Raw genomic sequence first — 20,339 nt, forward strand, 5'->3', positions numbered from 1 at the left:
CTGGTTTGAAAACAACACCAAAAGCCTCGTGCATTGGTGATGTGAAAGGTATTTGGCACGTTCAGCTGTTTTTATCTACCAGATGTCGCCTTCTGAAAACCTGAAGTCCCGTTGCATCTTTGTGTTCCTGCATCCCTTTTCCCACCAGCAGCCCGCAGCAGTCCCCAGTTTAGCAGTGGACTTGATTAAACCTGTTTATTACTGAAATGCATTCAGATTTTTTGAGACAGCAAACGCGTGATGCCTCTCAGGCAACGGGGAGTGGGCTGGGATGCTGAGTTGCATTTTTCTACTGTTTTTAGATGGGAAGGGATTTTCCTTTGCAGTGAGATGAGACGAAGGGGATGGCAATATTTACCTTTGCCTTGTAGCTTCCAAGCCGTGTTTGACTTGGTGAGGAAGGGGACAACAGCTGCTGGAGCAGGTATGGGGGCTACCACTGCAGTTATTTGGGGATGCACCAATGCTGAAACCTCGCTGCTGCCAAGGAGAGGGGTGACCTTGGTCCCTGGTTGATGGGCGCTGCTGAAAACAGGAAGGCTGGGATGCAGAGCGAGCGTCTGTGCCTTTCCCCCACGTACACACACATCTGAAATCTATGTTCTTGCCAATTGCGTGAGTGTTTTTAAATGGCCGAGCCTAGCAGGACGTGTAAATCACTGTCAGCCCTCGCGTAACCAGAGTGCTGGAGCCAAAGCTCTGGGGAGAGGAACAGCATGGCTGAAATGCGCGTGAGCGTGAGGGGTGCCAGAGGAGCAGGCAGCGTGGGCTGGCTGGGAGAACTGATGGGAGTCCAGAAAAATGGCTCTAAGCTTTTAAGTGATTGATTTGGAAGGGAAGGAGACTAATGGACTGTCTTTGGTGCCTGTATGTCTTAGATACAAGTTAGTAGTCAAGCACCGGGGAAGTCAGGATGTAAATCCCTAACGATCAGTGCCTTCTGATTAGCATGGAGCTGCTGCACCGTGAGCTCTTGTTTCTTTACACTGAGGTATTTTCCTTTAAACACTTGACCAAAATAAGCTTAAATTATCAAGCCAAAAAAATAAAAAGAGAGTGGGAAAAGCAAAGACAAACCTCGATTTTTCAGACTTACATGAGTGAAGTAAGTATTTAAAGGTGCAGTACAAGCGAGGGGAAGATGTGTTTGTGAAATCATCTGGTTGCTGCATTTTTAGCTTGCCCTTATTTATCCTGTGCAGTGCAGATGATGACAATCTGTGTGTATTTCCAAAACAACCCATTTGTTCACTTCAGTGTTCAAGGTCATAACTGTTTTGGGTCTTCTCTGTAAACTTGCAGTTGCTGTTTGTTGGTGTAATTTAGAGCAAACTGTCCAGCTGATCTGTTTTAGGGGCCAGATCCTACCCCCGGGACAAACAAAAATGTTTAGCTCCCAAAGGCCTCTGAGTAAATTATTAAAACACTTCCACCACCCCGTGCATTGCCTCCCTCCAGATGCTGTAGTTGGGACATGGCTGAATTAAGTAAACTGCTTAATCTGCTGAAGGCTGTTAATCATTTACATTTTTAATACTGCTCCTGGCTTGCACATATCCTTCCAAAGCTGTTGATAACCAGACAGGATTCACTCCTGGAAGTTATGAAACGTGGAAGAGGCTGACCGGACTGTCAGGTTGTTTCACCTGGATGGCTTCGGCGTGACTCAAATGCCAGAGCAGGAGAGTGGGAGGAGGCACTGCTTGATACAGCGCAACATGCGTGGAGTTTGAAACCAGAAGGGTGTAGTTCTAGCTTGTGGGAAGCACATCTCCTGGCTTGAGGTAACTGGATGTATCCTCTCCGACTTTTTGCACAGTAGCTTAACTGTCTGCAGGGAAAGCTGTTCCTCTCCCCCGTGCCCTCCACTTAAGAAGCAATCCTGTCTGATCTGTGAAGAGCTGAGCCAGAATTACAAACCTGACTTGGTTTTTCAGGCGGTGCTGAACCTGCTGAATTCAGCAGAATCGCAAAGCAGCCTTCCCATATTCACTGCCTTTACCTCCTCTCAGCTCGTTTTTCCCCCAGCAGATGCTGTGAGCTGATTTGGGGCTTTAACTGATAACACCAGGATTGACTCGCCCACTGGGTAGGCTCTAGCTGGCTCCTGCCTTGCATTACCACTTAAAATCTGGTGTCCTCTGTCAAGGGCAGCGATGGATCAGGTCCGCTTCAATCTGCTGCCATCCCCTGGTTTTGATGGCTCTCAAATAGCCCAGGTCATTACTTCGGGCACTTTTCTTTGCATTTCTGTGCTAACTAGCAGTGTCTTGCTGGAAGGCAGCATCTGTGAGTAAAGCGGTGTGGAAGAAGCTGTGACATGCAACACCTCTGCATGTAATTCTGGCCACCGTGAAAATATTTCTTAACCCAACGATCTGTGGTGTGTATCTGTCTTGTTTTACACCACGTTGCCCTTTTCCTAAAAAGAAATCCTACAAGTCATCCTCCAGTTGCTAGCAGAATAGCTCAGGACTGCCTTTTGTTCATAGCAGTAACAGGCAAGGCACCACGCTGACCATGCTGTGGATGCTGTGTGCTGCCTCTAATGGTGTTGCACAGCTGATGATGTGCTGTGCTGCTGCTACAGGCCAGCTCTGTGTTGTTATGAAGTAGTTTGCATTTGCTGTAAGCTGTGCATCTGTTAGCTCTCGGTGTTTCTTCGTGAGTCCAAGAATCCTTCTCTCTCTGAATTTGGACATGTTGGGATGGGAGCTTACTGAACGTAAGCTTTCTGGTGAGGAACCCTCTCTTTATTCCGGATGGGAAAAGTGGATCAGGTTTCCCATGAAAATACGTAGTTGCCCAGGAGCTAAAAAGAGAAATGAAGCTGAAAGTCCTTGCTTTGAAGTGCTCTGCCTCAAATACCTGATTCCTTTGAATATATAAATATTAACACCTTTATTGTTATCCCCGTGCCCAGTAGCATGACCTTGTAAGAACTTTTGGACTTCAAGATGTTGCCTTTTGTATTAGCTTGGAATAAGACTTAAACGTGAAGGGCTGCAAAACACAGAAGCAGATCTTCAGAGCTGATCTTTATCTTGAGACCTCAAATCTGTTTCTTCCAAGATAAGGCCAGTACTTCCCCGATGAGTGGCAGCAATCAAGACCTGGAGAATAAAAGCAGAGGCAGCGTCTGGGCAGGAACTGCAGAGGATTCTTCTTGTAACCCTCTAGAGAAAAATCAGTCAGGAGAACACAATGCAGACTACAAGGTATAGTAAGTAGTAAAAAAAAAAAAATAAAAAATAACGAGGTGCAGAGAGGCTTTAATAATGTTTGATGGTTTTGCCATGAACAGGAAGCTGTCTCAGTGCAAAGCAGCAGTTACCTGTAAGGTAGCAATTGGATAAACGAACAGGAGCTGCTGCAGGCATTGCTGGTTTGGTGGATGGCTAACAGCCGCCTAAGCAATGGCCTCCTGTCAGTACAGAGTTCCTCCAGATCCCTTTACAAAGCTGCACTGCAATGCATTGCATCATTTGACATGTTTAAATGATGCATGTTTCCAGACCTGATGGTGGAGCTGGTCTTGTGTCCCCCCTATGCTTATGCAACAGACTTTGCTTTCTGGGCTCATCTTTACAAGGAGAAAACATGATGTGTACCATCGAGGTTTCCCCTGGTATGTGACTGCCTCTGCCTGTTGCTCTCATTCCTTATTTTCTTTCCACCTTTCTTGCAAGGAACACGTGGTTCTGGGATCGCCCCTTGGGGCTGTAGCTGGTGAATCTGCTGTTTCCTGCCAGCCTAATGCAGTCTGGGCCAGTCAGCTGCCCCAAATCAGCAGATAAGCTGATTTGGGGACTGGGGAGATGGGAAGAACGGTGGGAGAACATAGCGAGTGGATGACAGTGTATTGCAGAGAGAATCTAATGTTGATAAATATATCTTTCTTTTTCTTTCATCCATATGTTGGAAGTTTCTAAGTTATGCCGGTCTGAATGAAAAAACATGCGCAGCTGCTGTCAAATAAGCAAACACTGCTGGGGGACGTAAGGGTGGGGGGAGATGGATAAAGAGAAGAAAGATAAAGCTCTTACAATTCAGCAGGTTTGTCTGGATTGCAGTGTCTGGCACAGAAGATGCCAGTTCTGTCTGGATGTTGCCTTACTGGAGGGAGTGGAAGACAGGTGAGGAGAACAGGCCACACGAGCAGCCTTCCCAAGAGGCTGGAAAGATCGATTACATTAAAGAGGAAGCACGTAAGAAATTGTAGGACTATACGTACCAACTAACATACAGAGATACTGGGGACAACAATCTTCCAGTCTTGTAACACAAGTGCAGGAGGATGTTCTGTGAACTTAGCAGTTAACTAACTTCAAAGGTGACAAAACAAAATTAGCTCACTATGAAACTGAATACCACAGGGTGGGAAAGCTGCAATGTGGCTGTATGAAAGAGGTGTCTGGATGTGAAGAGGCTTTGCATGTTTGAAATGGATTTATTTTTTTTTTTAATAGTAACATCTAAAGTTTAAGGTGGGATGTTCGGTCTCGCAGTACAGGTTTAAAAAGAGATCCTATTGACTGGTGTTGTTTTCCATTCCTGCACACAGCCCTCGTGGGAATGCTGGGGTGACAAGCTGTGACTGCCTGCTAACCCCTCAATGTCAGATCGCCTCTAAATTACACACACACGGAGGTCTGGGCTTTGCTCGCACCTCACAAGGCACTTTTCAGTCTGCATGCAAAGAAGAAACCTGAGACACCTGGCATGGCACTTCGGGGCTGCAGTTTTGCAGCCGAAGAGCAAGCCCTTTAGGACTGGGCTGGGTTTGTATTGCTTTGCCTGGCTTTCTCTGTTCCTTTCTGCTGGCACTGAAGCTGCTGGGCTTGCTGCTTTCGTTCCCAGATGATCGCTTGAGTCCCCAGCCAAAGCTGTGCTGCTGATTGGAGCTTCTGGCCTCCTCTGGCAGACCAAAGCAGGTAGGGGCTGGGTTTGTGCAAGGGCAGTGAGAACATCTCTGAGTCAGGCTGCCCTGAGAACGAAGCAGCAAGGAGCAGAAAAGCTGAGGGAACATTTTATCACCTGTGAATCATGGTTCAATGGTAAACTGGACAAACTGGAAATGGGGGGGCTGTGCAGAAAGTCCTTGATGCCCCAAGGGCAGCATTTCCAGAGGCGTCTTGGTGTGGTGCAGAGCAGGCAAACGCATTCCAAGCCGATGTGTTTGCTGTCTCTGGAAAAACAGTGCCATGATTGTTCATCCCTATGTGGAAAACAGAGCCCAGCTGTGCTTACAGAGGGGATTTCAGTAAGCCCTCAGCATCTACAGCCACATAGAACAATCAGCTGGTTACATTTGTTGACTAAGGAACTTACCCCTATAGTACAGGTCTAGGGGTTTTCTTTTTTTGCACAGAGGAAAAAAAAATAAAAATGGTTAATTAAAGTGAAAGTTCATATAGTGATAGAAATGCACGTGTAAATTGGGAGATAACAACTGTAATGGGAGCTATGTGGGTGTTAGGACTAAAAGCTCCTTGCTTGGAAAGGAGTTTGTTTGCGCCAGGGTATGATTGATGCTGTTCTTGAAATCTAAGAAACTCATGGAAACAGGTTTTCCCCTGCAACTTTGTTGTATTTTCCTCTTTTAGAGGCCAGACCCCTATTTCTGGTACATTTACACTGGTATTCTCAAATATCTGCGATAAATGGTCATACTCTGTTTAATACATAAAATATCCCTCAAGAAGTGGTGAAGTAGTTCACGACTTAATTTGCTCTTTTGCAACAGATGATGCAGATGACTTACACCCAGAAATTAAAATGCTGCGGGAGCAGCATCCTGTGGAAGTGGAACTGTGGGTTCCTTCCCCCGCAGTAAATACATAATTCACCATGTGCTGCACTGTATAGTTAACCAAGGGAAGTATTTATATGAAAAATAAATCGAGGCCTTAGGGTATGGCTGTTTGAGCCAGGATCTCTCGTCTTCCTCCATATCCCTTTATTACCTGCAAGCTTTTGTTCTTCGGTGCTCATCTCTCCTCTCAGGTGCTGTGCTGTTTCCTCGCTGATGCCGTGGTATCATTTCAGAGCAGAATGAGAATGAAGAGTAAAACCGAGGCAATTCTTTCTGCCCCATCTGTCAGTCATTTTTGTTACAAATTTCAACTAGGGACTTCATTTAGTCCTTGGATCAAACATCAATCCTCACCCTGTAGCCCATACACAAACACTATTTCTTCGAAATGTAATGCTGATGGTGGGTATATTGACATGGGTATATCCAACTTTAACTAAAAAGATTTAAAAGCATCTTATTTTTAATCTGTTGTGTAAAGAATTTGTTTTTTCAGGGTGAAGCATGCATAAACGACAAACTTAAAATCGATCATTAACTTAGCTGAAAGCCCATAGAAGCTCTGGAGGAAAAAAAAATGCCGAAGAGGTGTTCCTGCAGGGCAGTGTAGAAGCAGGCTGATCACCTGGTAGATTCTTATTCTTCACCTCTTGCTTCATGGAGAACATAGAGGAGAGTTGGAAGGTGGCTTTCGTGCAAATCACTGATCCTCCAGGTATTTTTAGCGTGGTTCCACTGAGTCACTTATTGCATAGCAGGCCTCTATTCTAATCTAATGAGGATCTTTCTAATAACTTCCATTACTTAGAGGTTTGAATGTGGGAAGGAGGTGAAAGTAATTGGGTTGAAATAATTAAATTAGCCAATGTGATTACCTTCAAAAGGTTGTGTGTTCATGCTTCCCACATGCAAACAGGAATCGATCAGAGCAAGAAGCACCAAAACTGCATCTGACCTGGAATAAAATCGTTCAGTGGGATGCAGAGGGGGGAAATCTGTGGGTGAGTGAGTGATGAAATTTATTTTGTTTCCCCCAAAGACCTGAAAGGAAGATTTATGCACAGGTCTTGATGAGGGAGTTAATTCTGAAACTTTGCTGGAAAAGAACTCAAGCGTGACATAACACTTTGTGCTGAATGGTTTCCCAAGCTGTAGGCCGATGCTTACTGAGAACTTCAACCCTGCATTTACCTGCATTTGCAGATAAAATTAGTTTCCCTACAGCATTTATGCAGGAATGTGGTGTAGTCACTGCACTGCTTCATGTGATATGTGATTTACAGAGCTTCTGTGGAGCTGCTGAAGACCTGAGGCAGCTCGGCGTCCTGAACTTTGTGCTGGTAACCTCAAGGCAACATATTATTTCTCTGTGGTTGTGACTTTGAGTCCATTTTGGTCAGTCTGTACTTGCCCATATTCTCTGCAGTGGAAACCGGTCAGAATCTGATTTTGGTCCAGTGCCTGAACAGCAGAGCGCACACAGCTTCCAGGCATACATGCTCCAGTAACTGGAAAAATCACTGAACTGTGCTGCTCGTTGTCCAGAAAGCTGAGAAATGGCTGGAAACTGTTTCACAGCTGAGTAGAAAAACTGTCATGTTGCTATCATTTTTTTTTTTCCTGAATAATAAAAATCCACTTCTCCTGAGATTGACTAGAAAATGAAGGAGACGCTTTCCACAAAATAACAAACAAACAAACAAAAACTTCTTTGTAAACCAAGCTGTGTTAAATAAGGAGGTGTCTCTTTCTCTTAGGTCAAAGTACCACTGATAGTCATAAGTTTTTCCTTGATATGTAACTCCATGGTTGCATATAACCTGCCAAAACTCTGAAATTTTCCCTATTATGCAATATGCATTTGCATTTGGTTTACAGCAGCATGAATTAAATGGGGAAATATCTTGAAAAGCAAGCTTCGAGTTAGAATGTTGTGTCATCTGAGTGCGAGTTGCAGCTGTTCTTGAAAATGGCTCGAATCCCTTCAAACAGAACATTGTGTGAAAAAATCCCACCTTCTGATACATCTGCTTGCTTGCTTGGCACGCTGTTGTGTGCAATGTGTTTTTTTCCTGAAGATAGGTGGTAGATGTGCAGTCCTTAAAGTCTGCAGTTTTCTTCCAAGTGCACTTCAGCACAGAGCTTCATTCCAGGGCTCTTCTGCTGCTTCCCTCCTGAGGAGAGAGGAACTAGCAAAGTGCTTTGCAAGGTCAGTAACCTCTGATCTTACTTTGCACAACTCTTGAGTAGTTCATTCCCCGTCTTCTCAGCAGATGTTGGCTCAAAATGAGATTATTCATGATTAAAAGTTTCATAAAACATATGTCTCTTAGTTTTTGTGGGATCCAGGCTCTTGCTGTGGTCCATGGCAAGAAACTACACTAGTTACTCAGAATGCATGAAGCAGGAGACATTCACAGGAGGCAAAGCAAGGAAAGCAAAGATTTAATAATGCTATTTAAATTTCACCTAAAAATCACAGAACTGTAGGGGTTGGAAGGGACCTCAAGAGATCATCGGGTCCAACCCCCCTGCCAAAGCAGGTTCCCTAGAGCAGGCTGCTGAGGTAGGCGTCCAGACGGGCCTTGACTATCTCCGAAGGAGACTCCACAACCTCCCTGGGCAGCCTGTCCTGGTGCTCCATCATCCTCACCGTAAAGAAGTTCTTCTGCATGTTGGTGCGCAACCTCCTGGGCTCCATTTTGTGGCCATTGCCCCTTGTCCTGTCCCACAGACCACTGAAAAGAGGCTGGCCAAATCCCTCTGTCTCTCACACTTAAGATATTTGTAGACATTAATAAGATCCCCTCTTGGTCTTCTCTTTTCAAGGCTGAACAGCCCCAGGTCTCTCAGCCTTTCCTCACAGGGAAGATGCTTCAGGCCCCGTATCATCCTTGTGGCCCTAAAAGGTTCTCTAATAGCCTGGGCATGGATGAAAATTGGAGCAGTGGGGTTTTATATCAGTGGGTGGGATTCGCTGTGTGCTTGAACATTGAAGGAGTCATCAGATGCCTTTCTCTGGCAGAGCTGGTGCCTGTGCTACCTGCTAACAGATCCAGCTCTTTTTGTGGGTTTTGGTGTGCTCACTGTGCTCTTCACCTCTAGGACTGTGCACGGCTTGCTTTGGCTCCTCAGCAGTGGTTGTGCTTCTGTGGTGCTGAGAACAGCTTTGTGCACGGGGATTGATGGACTGGTGGCAACGGTGGTGGGATTTCGGATACCCCAGGAGGATGTTCAAGGGGTTGGCTGCTGGGAGGTGGCCCAGGTCGTACCCCTCCTACAGCTTTGTTCCACAAAACCAGTGAAAATGAGATGAAGCCTGAAATGTGCCCCAGTGTTTATGGGTCCTGCAGAAGCATCCAGCAGAGTTGTGTGGTGGTCTCCGTGGGGACCACTATGGGTGAGCATGCGAGGGACAGTCATGGGCTTCCCTGGGATGGTGGTGGAAGTGTTGGGGGGTTTGTGGGGCTTGTTTTGCTTCCAGAAAGACAGAGGATTGAGGATATATAAGATAAACTCCTCTTGGTGCCTGAGGTTTTGGCTCTCAGCTATTAAAATTCTTTCTGTTTTCCCTGAAGCACAGGCTGCTTTGGAAATCGGGTCTGGTTTTGGCTTTTGGTTTCGCATCTTGCAAAAACTATCAGAAATGAAACTGTCACTGGTCCCGGTGACTGGCACTGGTCCATGAGCTGCCACTAGACATGAAAGGTCTTCTTATTGTTGCAGAAAACCCCAGCAGTGGCTCGTATCGTCAACTGACAGGAGCCAGAAGCTCTTCACGTCTCACGCCCACAAAAGCCCCTGGAGAAGTTGGGAGGGCCGGGGGAGAGGGTTATAATGCTGTAGTATCTTTAGTGCAGTGGTTAAATATTTTTCTTTATCTTGCTTCTAATGACAATGTCTGTCTGTTAAAGGCTGTAAAACTGTCAGTGCTGGGCTTGGATTTTTACATACTACTGTTGTCATGTTTATTTAATGACAGCAGATAAAGCTTCTGCTGTTTCCAGTCCATTTTTTTTTTCCAGGGGTGTGGCTTTTGAATACTCCTAAATTATCTATTATTGGATATCTAGGAACAGGTAGTATTTTTATTTTTTTTGTTTCAACGCTAAAGAAAACTTAAAAGACTGATGGTGGGAATCAGTTAAATACTCAGTTAAATATGCCAGTTAAATATCTAGCCACAACTTTTAAAGAATTCTCCAGACTGGATCCTTTCCCTGTTTGCAAACTGGTCTGTAAGTGGGTTAAATCAGCTCTGGGGTTAGGACAGCTGGCAGAAGCGGATGCCTTTATTTTTAACCATGTAATGTCATTAACACCGATGACCTCCCTCCCTTTCCAAAGAGCAGCAAGAGGGCAGGCTTTGATCTCTGGATGAGCCCGATGCTTTAGAAGGTGACAGGTTGAAATTTCTCTGCTAGGCACTCACGAGTATAACTCAGTTCATACCTTCTGCTGGGTCTGATGCTTACCCCTCCTTTCCCAGCCCTTTAGTAAGACAGGAGGTTTGAAAATACACATATATACGATCTAATCTATAAACAATGCTGAAGGATATGTTAAAATGCTATTCGAAACACCTTCCTGAAGCCCAGGAATACCTACAAATACTACAGTAAATTGTATGTGGTGAGGGCTGCCCCTGCTCTTTTGCACAGCTGGCGGCCAGCGTGTCCCTGGGGCAGGAAGGCAGTGGTGCATTACAGCATGCATCTCCGTGAACACAGACCTTTAAAAAAGGTAGGAGCAAGGAAGGAAAACATTTACAAAGAGAGGTGGGATCTGTTGAATAAAACCAATACCCTACATTTCTGTACCCACAGCATGTATCTATGCAGCTGGAGCCAGTGTTTCTCCAGGTATTCTGGAGAACTGCAGAGGACAGGATAACTTGTTCCTCTAGGTAATGGTAGAATTGGGTACATACAAGTAATTGAATCAGCTTCTGTAGGTGATGAAGCTCAGAGCTCCTACGCTGAGGTGTGCATGTTGCTGTAGATGTAAGCACCTCCTCAGCAGCACCGTTACTAGCATCAAGCAGGTGAAGCCCACCTCCTGCACATATGCACAGCCTAGCCCTGCGTTTGAGACCTGCTGGTACCACCACAGTAACCTGGACTCGAGACACCTGCTCTCAAGTATAACAGAGAAAAAGCAATTTTTAGAATATGCATTTTTCACATCCCATTAATATATGAAGACTAAACCTGTATTTTGCCTGGTAGGATTACTTCTGCATAGCCTGTCTCATTTAAAAATAAATCATCTCTTTTATAAAAGCAGCAGAAGAGTATCCATTGATTTGACAGGTTCAAAAAATCTTTCCAAGCCAATTCACTGGCAACAAAATGAAGGGGCAATTCATTTCCATGGTGATGCCAATTGAATCACTCCAGAGCAGTTGAAGGATGGATCCTGACCTGGGTGGGTGCTGGGTTGCAGTCCAATAACCATGCAGCTAGCAAGTACTCTTCATTCTATATATCCATAAAAAAATGATGTTTTCGTTCACACATTTTTTCTTTGCATTCTTTAGAAGCTTCAAAAGATCAGGCTTCCACATCTAGTGGGTAGTATTGTATCAAGAGGTACACAAAAATGTGCAGAACTTGAGCTGAAAAAGATGCTCCCTTCTTAGGGCTTCTGGATTCAGCTGTTGGTGCTGTTTGTTCTTCAGCCTGAGCCTACTTTGAGAAAAATGTCAATTACCCAAAAAAGATTAATGAACTGAGGTCAGTTTTTCTTCTTTCAATACAAGTCTTTACCTAATCCAGTCATCTAAGAGAAGAAAGTCATGATTCATCATTTTCTGATGTGAGGATTTTTCTATTTTTCTATCTTATACATAGACATTAGAAGTCTGTTATAATGCTTAACATAACTTTTAAGTAGTTGTTTTAAAGCTATGCATAGTAATTATCCTTAATTTAAAAAATAAATTGTTTACAAGACCTTTTGTTTTTCTTTATTTAAAACAATTTGCTGGGAAGATGAGCACTTCTGTAATGAATTACATGAGCAGACTTTCTGATTATGTTCCCTTTCAGACACCTTAGAGGAAGATAACATCTTTTCATACTCTTTGTTCTTACAATATTTTTTCTCATTTTGTATGAGCAGTCACTGAATAGAGATACATTTGACTATGTAATGAAATGAATTTACTATGTGCCTGCAGAAGAGGCATACGCTAGTAAATGTAGTTTCTCTCTTAACAAGGAACCACCACCAGATATTGCATTTTTTTAATGTAGGCAGAGAATATTTTTGTTTCAGTATAACTGGGTTAACAGTCTTAACTGTGTCATGATTGTCAAATTAAACAGTAAGTCTGCAGTGGGTACAGTTTCAAAAACAAGAACACAACCACCAAAACCTCCAAATTATTGCTATTTTTGTAAATAAATTTGATTTTTATTTCTCCTACCACCTTTTTTTTTTTTTAACAAGTTGAATAATGTCTAATATGTCATACCTCCCTAGATTTATTATTTGCTAGGACCTTAACTTGGAAAGGAGAGGCGACCTTCTCTAAGCCTGGGATTTTGGAAACCAGTGGCACTGAATGTATGGATTGGGATGGCCGAGAAATGCTGGTCTCTCACAGGGTATCGGTGTATTTCCTCAAGGCAGTTTCAAATCAGTTCCCCACGATTCATCCCATTATTTTTTTGTGCATCCATGTTCATTCCCACAGTGAATTCAGCTACACACAAGACATTTTTAGAATGATACAGCTTGCATGGTGGCCAGATATGCAGGTCCCTGAATTATCTGCTCAAAAATCAGTTTGGATTCAGGGCACGATGAAGAGAAAACTGATTTGGGATATATGTTATCCAGGAACAGAGAGTAATGTAGCCCTGAACTTGAAATTTGCACACTCATTTGTTGACAGGGCAAATAACTAGTTTTTGAATTGCATTATTTTATCATGTGGCATCTCTGTTCAGACATGATTTGTACATGTAACATTTCAGATCGATTTATATTAAATTATATTAATGTATTGCTCTAAACTTTTACTGGGTAAAAAGGGATGGAATCCGTTTTTCCAGGGAAAAGAGGTAACAGTAGGAATAGCAATGTAGTCCTCTCCATAACCCCCTATTTCCATGTGTTTCAATACCTGGAAAGAGCCATTCTTGATTGATGTATTTATTTTTTTAATACTATTGAGTGCAAGTTATAGATTTGCTGCTAGAGAATAAGGCTTATACTTAACAATAGTTTTGTAGATCCCTCTTGTATCTATTGTTATATCCTAACTTTGGTAGAAAAAATAAACAGGCATGGATTAAAATGCATTGTGCTAACACTAACTTGATGCTGTCTTGGATAACTAAGTTGTCTAGATAAGGTTAACACATTTAGTGTAAATCAGTAGAACATGGAATGCAGTTTTAGACGGAGCAATCACTAGTTAAAATTAGAGAAAATAAGGATTTGAAGAGCAGTAAGGCAGGTAAGAGTTGGCAGAAATATAGATGGCAGTGAGATGAGCAGCAACGAGCAGGAGATGACTACTGAGATTAACTAGGGGCTGTGTGCCAGCTGCTTTAACTACTGACACCATTAGTACTCACATTTTGATGAAATTAGCTGAAGTTTGAGAGAGTCTTGTTAAGAAAGAAGTTTTAGAGGTTGGGTCCGACGAAGTAAATGATACTGAGAGCTGAAATAATAAATCTTTAATGACCTGGATGGTACATCAGTTCAGTCCTTGGTTCAGGAAACAACTAACAAGCGTCTCAGCTGTGCGAAGGGCATGCTGATTGAGTGCCAGAGAGCTGCAAATATGATACGAATATGAGAAACCTAAAGACTGGGAAAGTTTTCTAGCTAAGGAAAACCACTGATGTGTTTGCGGAGAGGCTGGAGCACTTCAGTAACTCTGTACTGATGGAGGAGGAGGAGGAGGGCTGCCAGGCAGCCAACTGTTACGAGGCATTCAGCTTAGTACTGCATCGTGCCAAGGAATCAGCTACCCTCATCACCATCCAAGCTTGATATGTAGGCCTGCTGTAGGAGTTTCTGCATTTATTGTTCTTCTCAGTGAAATAATTCAGTTTTGAAGATGGTCTTCCACGTTCATCGCCACCACTTTGTTTTCTTTCATAGTTTTCCGTTCTTCCTCACGTGCGCTGTGTTTGTTCTCTCGTAGAACTGTTCGTGTCTGGCTGAAGAGAGACAGCGGGCAGTACTGGCCCAGCATATACCATGCGATGCCATGTAAGTATAAGGAAGCATTCATTATCTACCGTGTATTTACAAAATGTCTCTTCTGATGTTGATGAAGCCTAATGTTTACGGCCATTTGCAAGCTTACTAATCCATGTTAAATTCAATGCTTCAACAGTCCCCTTGGTTTCTGCGAAGCTTTACCAAGTTGTATGCTAATGCTCCCAAGAGACATCAGGGATTACAGCAGCGAAAGAACACAAATATGCTAGCAAGGGATGAGCATGTAATGCAGACATAGATCAACAAATGTGGGAGCTCAAAATGTAGGCTTGCATTTTGCCTCTAATGGAGTCCATAAAGCTTTGTAAGTCACCAGTATAAATCACTCTGCCCTTCCTATTTCATGTGCTCAGGCCATTAGAGTGCAATGGTAAATGATTTTATTTGATAAGAACTTAAAATCCTGCAGTAGCTAATATGATAGAGGGCATACTAGGCAGATTTTCCAGTGGAGGAGCAGAATCATTTTACCCCTGCAATTAGATGTGGAAAAACCAAGTCTCCCTGATGGATCCTTTCAGTACAATCTGCTGTAGGCCTCCTCTCCCAAAGAGAGTGTTCATGTTTTAAAAGAAACTGCAGATCAATGTCCATTTTTCCAGGAGGCAGCTGAAGAAAGTACTGCCCTGTCATAACCTGGGTTGAGTGCAGGGGTATAACTCCTCAGGTCACCAGCAGCAGGAGTATGCGAATATTCCTCCCTTGCCTTCAAATGTGCTGGGTTAGCCCATCTTTAGAAAGCTAATGAAACTGACCTTAAATCAAACTGATCAAGGAGTATTTATCAATCCCATTGAGGTATTCTATCTGGAGAAGGTAGTATTTTAAGCTCACATGGCTAGATTTGGAAAAGGGCACCTGTCTCCATAATGCATAAAATACTTAATAGCTATAAATGTTAAACAGTTTTAGTAACCCAGCAGCAGCTTGGGACTGTAGAGCAGCCCTGATGTTTGCCTGCCTGGTAAATGGAGAGGAAGATCTCTTTCCTTTAGGCAAACTCATAAGAATATTTCAAGCCTCAGAATTATTTTCTGTTCAAGATTATACTCAAAAGGGTATTGGAAAGCAACTAACGATGTGGCAGTTTGTGGACCTCTGTCAAATAGTTATGAAATGGTTCTTCTCACAGTTAGGCATTGATACTTCTCTTTTTCCATGTGGTGTTTTTGCATATGCTTGCATTTTAAAATCTTGTTAGCTTTTCCTCTGGTCTTAAGAGAGGCTGCATTATTGCCAGTAATAACAGCTACGTTGGAAAAGATTGAGTAGATTCAGCCCCACTCAAAGGGGGCTGTTTTAAAGCTCCTTCATGGATTTGAACATCTGATACTCTTCCTTCACTTAAGGCTGGTAAATTTTTGAGTCATGAGACATTTAAGTTATGCTGAATTATTCACCGGTTTCAAGAATGATCAGGTATAATTAAAGACTGGAGCAACATCACTTACATTGTTATCAGCCATGGTTTTAAGCTTGGAAATCATAGCAAGGGCTCCAAGTCAGCCTTTGCACAAGTTTCCGCTTGACTGGCAATGATTGTTTCTGCATGGATCACCTTTTTGATGGTCCTCTGGTTTAGCTTCACATTGGTTTTTGTTGTCTAGAGAACAAACCTGCACAGAGGTTCTCTATGGAAAAAAAAAAAAAAGTGGTCATCGTGGTGCCTTTGTGCTGTTTAGCAAGCTGTGAGAGTGGCGGCCCCACCTAGACTGCCTAGAGAGAGCTGTGGGTGTTCAAACCAGATTGCTGCACAGCCAAGCCTTTACAAAGAGAAGGGGTAATGGAAACATACTGTGGTGGGTATAGTTTCTGTGGTCTTTTGCTGGCTTTCTCAGCCAGTGTCACGGCAGTGTCGAGCACCAAGAGGCCTTTTTGGAGCACTGCACAGAGCATGGTCACGGAGGCTGGTGGCCAGAGTGGGTTGTATTCAGCCATGCTGAACCACTGGTTGAACTCGGTCTGCTTTCAAAAACCACCACAGGCAGAACCCCTATTTAAAAATACACACTGAATAGTATCAGTATGGCTAACTAGCTGAACTGGAAGTCTGACTAATCTGCTCCTTCATGCCAGAGTTGTCTCAACATCTGTATTAACAATGGACCTCTGATGAGCAAGTTAATCCTCCTCATGGATATATGTGTAACCTTTACGTTTTTTGGGTGGTATCTGTACAGGAGGAAAAAAAACACATTGCTTTTCACAAAATTATGAAAGAGCATTGTAGTCTGTAAATGTAAGCTTTGCATAAAAATAAAACACACAGAAAGGCCCAAACTAGACAAAAAACTGTCTCAGATGGAGAACTGACTAAAGGTTTTATTGAGGGACAGAAGAGTACCCAGGGTTTGAGTCAGATAATGACTTATGATGTCTGTCTTACGATGGTTTTTATAGTTAACACTTTGTTTTGAAGAGGAAGGTCAAAAACTGTGCAAAGCAAAATGTGTTCCTTAAACTGTGCCACTTCTGGCACTTCATGGGGTGTCCCTGAAACTGCGGATACAGAGTTTATTTCTCTTCTACTTCTGTCAGCCTCTGATTGAGGTGACGCACTGTTGAGTGCATGAAGGACATTATTTTTTTTTTTCTTTTCCCTGCATAATTCAGTTTCCAAAGGCAAAAATCTCAGCATCAGTCTGAATTTGTATTTAAGGTAAAGCATACAGCCAGACCTCTGTGTCAGGAATATCCCACACATCCTCTGTCATAGTTCAGATCAATCTTTTTCTGGTCTGAAATCCAAATCAGCTAGGCATTAAAGTCAAGAGCCTTCAAAGTGCTATTATTTTTCATGGTTATTATTTTGAAGGGCTCTTAAACATCTTGGAGGCTTAGGGTTTTTTACATTTTACCCCTCCTTTTAATGAACCTACATGCTAAAGTATCTGAATGGCATTGTCTAATTTTCATCTAAAGCATAAGCTGCTGCAGTCTGGTCACAACTGGGATCGTTTTAACCACATTAGTGTGGACATAAGCTTAGTGCTGACATGTTAATTTTTCGAAGAGTAAATATTACTGAAGAATTCCCTTAGGAAAATGATTACAGCAAAATCTCTTTACGCTGTCGTGACTATGTGCACGTGGGTTTGGAACTCAGAAGTGACTTTTTTTTAGCAGCCTGTCTCAAACAGTTGCTTGCACCTTTTGTATCTGAAGTGTTTCAGGCTGTTTGGAAAAAAGCATACTTGAAATGGCTTAATTTACCTGAGACTTTTTCTTTGTGAGCTGTTTATCATCTTCAGAGTTACTAACAGTTCTTTCAATGTATGCGCAACGTCTGGCATTTTAAAGCTGGTATGTAGAATATGCCTCTTCTGGCATAAAGTGCCTTTTAAAAGGATTTGATGTTTACTCTGCTCAGAATTGCTTTGTCTCTCTCAGCTTTTTCTGCAACTTTCTAATTCTCTACTACCCTAGAAGTCTGAATATATAACTGTAATGCACCACCATCTGAAGGGAGGCTTTGGATTTGCCTTTTCTGAGGAAGGGGTAAAGAAAGGAGCAATTTCATCACTGTTAGTAGCCATAATATACTGTTTCTATCCCGGCAATTTCCTTGAATTGAAGCCTTTTCTTTGGTTTAATTCAGTCAGTCTGGATGTGAATCTGGTAGGCTTTCTGCTTGCAGTTAGTTGTCCTTTAGGAAATGTACAAGGGGGACAGAAGGGGGACAATAATGAAAGTAGGAGATTATATATTTTATTATTTTTTAAACAGTCAACATAGACTGTCCTCTTCTTGATACAGCTCTGTGGTCAACTAATGAGGATGAACAGCTGATTTATGAAGTGTTTAATCCTAGATGAGACATTGCTCAAATGGAGAATATACCAAGTACAGCTTACTGTGGAAGAAAGAACTCCAAACTTGTTAGTCACTGAAGCACTGCAAGTCATCATCATGGAGAATAGAAAACAAGGGGTGCCCGGAGCAGAACTAAAAGCACACCTGACTGTACTCTATATTTACCACAAGAACACAGTTTAGAAAACACTCTTATCACTACAGAAAGGGCAAGAATGCCTGCCCCTAGCTACCTGTGGCAACTGATGCTGAAAAACGATTACTGAATGTTTTGTTGGGACAGCAGGACCCCCAGCTGCATGTTGTGCTGAGCAGTGAAAACAATCCCTGCCTTCTGAAAGCAGCTTCACAGTTTCTCAATTAAGCCAAGCATAGCTCTTGAGTTTTTACAAGAAAAGTCTGTTTTACCCTTGATACCTACCTTTCCAGGTCCTCGAGGGACTGACTGACTTACGTGCAATTTAAGAGTGTATCCTGATGCTTATTAGAGTAGTATTGATATAAGAAACTATGGCTAGTTTTCAATAGTCTTGGCCATATTTTGCAGTACTGTAGTAGTGTTGTTTGTGGTGAAACTAGAGTAGGGGGCAGCTGGACTCATAGTCCATATCAGATATTGGCTGATAGCTGATTTCTGTTAACGTTGATTCAAGTCAACTTTCTTACCACAGGTATAGGATGTGAGCCTCTGACATACTACAGTGCTTTCTTTTATTGTTAGCAAAGTAAAAACAAAACCAACAATAACAAAATACCTACCTAAATTATTCAGCTAAGTAACTGTAAGATTCGTACAGGAATGTCAGGTACTGCTTATATCAAGACATCAGCGCTGTTCTTGTATGACATACCTCAAGACTGTTTTCAGATAACTTTAGTAAGGAAAAATGAAAGAGCTGGAGCAAGAAATAGTAGTTATTCCATGTCCTAATAGGATAGGACTGATTGAATTGCACGAACACTGTTGTTTTTTTTTTTTTTTAAATGCTTGTCTATTAGAAGGGGGCAAAATGATGAAGCATCGTGAAGCATGCTAGCTACTTTTAGGATTTCCAGAACTTCAAGAAATTGAGAATCGCAGTTTTGTTAACTTCATCATCATGTTCATTTTTTTCAGCTCCATGTTCATGCATGTCTTTTAACCCGGAAACCAGAAGGCTGTCCATAGGTCTAGACAATGGTACAATCTCAGTAAGTACATACAAAGATTTCTAGTTGGAATGCTTCCCATGTGTGCTGTGGTGAGGATATTTTTGCTAGCGTTTGGGAAAGATAATTTTTACTGCTAGTGGAACTGAAGCTGCAGTGTGGAAAATGGTAGATTATTGCAAATTTTGCTCCAACCCTCACACAGAGACTGAGTGGAGTTTGCAATAAGTTTGCAATATTTATTAGGCAACTAAACAAACTGTCCTAATTTGCATATATCTTAAAAAAAAATACAACAACAGAAAACAGCTGTTGTTTTATTAAATGAGTGCCTTGTTAATCATGTCATACCAAAGTTTCCTGAAAGCAGCAATTAAGAGAGGAAAAATCATCTTCTGAGAAGCAGAAGGTGGTTTTCTGCTCCATATTTAGCTGCTTTTCCAAATTTCAGGGTTCAGATTTTGTTTTCATCTCATTTCCTTCATAGGAGTTGGTAGTGCTGTTGCTGAAAGATTTGGTTCATTAGCATCTAAGAAAGATCTGTGTACATGGAAATGAGGCAGGATATTAAAACAAGAGTCTGTCTTTTAGATATGGGACAGAGAGTAGCAGTTGATCTTAATCATTGGATTTTTCATGTGGAATGGTTGGTGAAGTGCTATGTCACCTTGTAGAAGGGAGCCATGGGTCAGAGAGGGTCTCACCATTGCCTCATCAATAGACTCCTCTTCAGTTTAATAACCTTTTATCCTCATTTCAGACTCTTACTGCTGTTGTCTCTGCTTTATGGGCTTAATAACTGAATGAATGTTTGCAGGTTGACATAAAGGCAGCTGTCAGCACTAAAGCCAAGATAGCATTTGGGAATGGATGTGTGACCCTTTTAGCTGTTGCCTGTGAGCTGTATCAAAGATGCGAAGGTTTTGACCCATAAAAATATTAATGGCTCAGCACCAGAGATTTTGGGTGCCTGTAGGAGATTTCTCTATTTGTATCTAGGAGGTGGGACAGCTGCCAGAGAATTCCCTGAACTTCTGAAATTCCCTCCTTCCCACTCTCTGAAATAGCTTTAATTTTCCAGTCCTACTGGAGACATTTGTTTTTACCAGGCCTTTGAGGAATGTGAATGCGACAGTAAAGAAAGCATTTAAGTACTCCAGCTCGATGGAAGAGATGTGTCCTTTGTCTTTGGGGCATTTTCCTTTGAAGAGTCAGAGAGTCTGAATGGAGTCAAGTATTTTCCATTCTAAAACTAAAGAATGTGAATGAGATATTCAGATGGTAAAACAACATGCCACTTAGGGTACTTACACTG

General features: G+C 42.4%; 1 protein-coding gene across 1 annotated transcript in view; it reads left to right on the forward strand.

Moving 5' to 3' along the window:
* The window catches only part of WDFY2 (WD repeat and FYVE domain containing 2), a 55,877-nt gene that overhangs the window by 16,286 nt on the left and 19,252 nt on the right, over positions 1-20,339 (forward strand). The window contains exons 2-3 of the mRNA XM_032206599.1: positions 13,983-14,050; positions 18,993-19,066. Coding sequence (XP_032062490.1) covers positions 13,983-14,050; positions 18,993-19,066 — 142 coding nt within the window. The remainder of the gene's footprint in view (positions 1-13,982; positions 14,051-18,992; positions 19,067-20,339) is intronic.

Source organism: Aythya fuligula, chromosome 1 (assembly GCF_009819795.1).
Source record: "Aythya fuligula isolate bAytFul2 chromosome 1, bAytFul2.pri, whole genome shotgun sequence".
In the NCBI taxonomy this organism is placed as follows: Eukaryota; Metazoa; Chordata; class Aves; order Anseriformes; family Anatidae; genus Aythya; species Aythya fuligula.